At 30.7% G+C, this 1,783-nt stretch overlaps 1 protein-coding gene across 1 annotated transcript in view; it reads left to right on the top strand.

Moving 5' to 3' along the window:
• LOC108761063 (uncharacterized) overlaps positions 1–266 on the top strand; it is a gene marked incomplete at its 5' end in the record, with an annotated part of 953 nt that extends 687 nt beyond the window's left edge. The window contains one exon of the mRNA XM_018507400.1: positions 121–266. Coding sequence (XP_018362902.1) covers positions 121–266 — 146 coding nt within the window. The remainder of the gene's footprint in view (positions 1–120) is intronic.
• Positions 267–1,783: the final 1,517 nt, after the last annotated feature.

Genomic DNA, 1,783 nt, shown 5'->3' with positions numbered 1-1,783 from the left:
ACACACACACACACACACACACACACACACACACACACACACACACACACACACACACACACACACACACACACACACACACACACACACACACACACACACAATAAATTTATTTTATAGGGGCAGTGCAAAAAACACACAGTTCAATAACGTTGAGCGATATTGAAACAGTTATAAAAGCATGGCTTGTAAAAGCAAAGTTTAGAAATGCCAAAAAAGCAAAAGAAAGTAATAAGAAGCAACAAGAAGAGGCAACAAACGCATAATACACATAACTTATGAAAACATTCTTTCTTATTAGAAAAATATTCTTTGTTATCATAATAAAGTATATGTTGCAATATGTTGTGATACTTTATAATCCTACATCTTTATATTTTGATGTATTCAGACGAGTCTATACTACCTATACTTTTATTTATCTACGGATTTTTTAATTGATTTTCTGTCTATTGGCATCTTTCCTCACAAAAAAGTGATTTAATTTCGTTATCGCCATCTCACTGTTTGATTTTTAAATAAGATTAACCATTTAAGTTCGAGCATTTAATTCGTATGAATGTCTTGATTATCTTTTAGTTACCTTATCTTCATTAATTATCTAGATTAATAACAAATATAAAAGTACCTTATATGCAAGTGCAACATTTTATTATAAGTGCAGAATTACATAAGTCAATATTTTATTGTATACTTACATATTTATACATATATATATATATATATATATATATATATATATATTAATTATAATTTTGTAGGTATCAGAAATGTATTACTATTACATATATGTATATAATAAAATATTTTAGCGTCCTTTATATTTTTATTTCTTTTCTATTAAAATATGTATATTTGTACATATAAATATATCCCGTTTTAATAATAATTTACAGGTCTATTTTATAACTCTTAATGACTGTACAATATATCATTACATTATCGTTGTGCTTTTTTACTATGTACAAAAACCTGCGCAATGATTAATGTAATCGATATAGTTATACAGTTGTTAAGAATTACAGAATAGCTCTTACGGAAAAAGACACTGAAAATTTCGAAAAACCACTGAAAATGAAGGGTTAACACTCAAATTTGAGTGGTTTTTTCGAAATTTTTAATGTCCTTTTCCGTAAGGGAGACTCCTTAGTTTTAGGGAGAATATTTTGTAAATATTCTTTATATTGAACTAAATACGTTCTCTAAATATTCTTAGAATATGAAAAAGAATATTTATTCCGACCTATCTGGAATATTTAAATTGGTCTCATTTTGACATTCTGTGTATGTTTATAGAATATTTTTTAATATATTGTAGAATATTTTAATATTCTCAACGAATGTTTATAGAATATTTATTGAAAGTGTTTGTGTTATCTGGGACTATACCATATTACTCCCATTGTAGACGGCCTTTTAGTATTCCCTATATTACAGCTTATCTAACTTACCATTACGTCCCATCGCTTCAGCAGCCCCGAGATTCCGAAGCACCATAGCGGTCATGTCAGCTTTCTGACGTGCCATATCGTATCGTCTTGGATCCAAGGCGACGTCAGTTGGAAGAGATTTAAATCCCTCCATAGTGACACAAACTTCGCCCAGTGAACCTGTCGATGCCGCCTCTATTACATCCAAGGCTTCCTCTATAGTCGCCTTCGAAAGAATTGAATTACAGGATATTAAAAAAAAGAGCGAAGAATTGCATTATCTTGGGCTGTGAGTAGTATATATATGAGAGTTCTAACTCAGGAACTCCGAGGGGAATGCGGGGCGCGGGGGA

Source organism: Trachymyrmex cornetzi, unplaced genomic scaffold, assembly GCF_001594075.2.
Source record: "Trachymyrmex cornetzi isolate Tcor2-1 unplaced genomic scaffold, Tcor1.1 scaffold2376, whole genome shotgun sequence".
NCBI lineage: Eukaryota > Metazoa > Arthropoda > Insecta > Hymenoptera > Formicidae > Trachymyrmex > Trachymyrmex cornetzi.
Note: the sequence above shows the minus strand (reverse complement) of the source record. Positions and strands in the feature narration are given on the sequence as shown.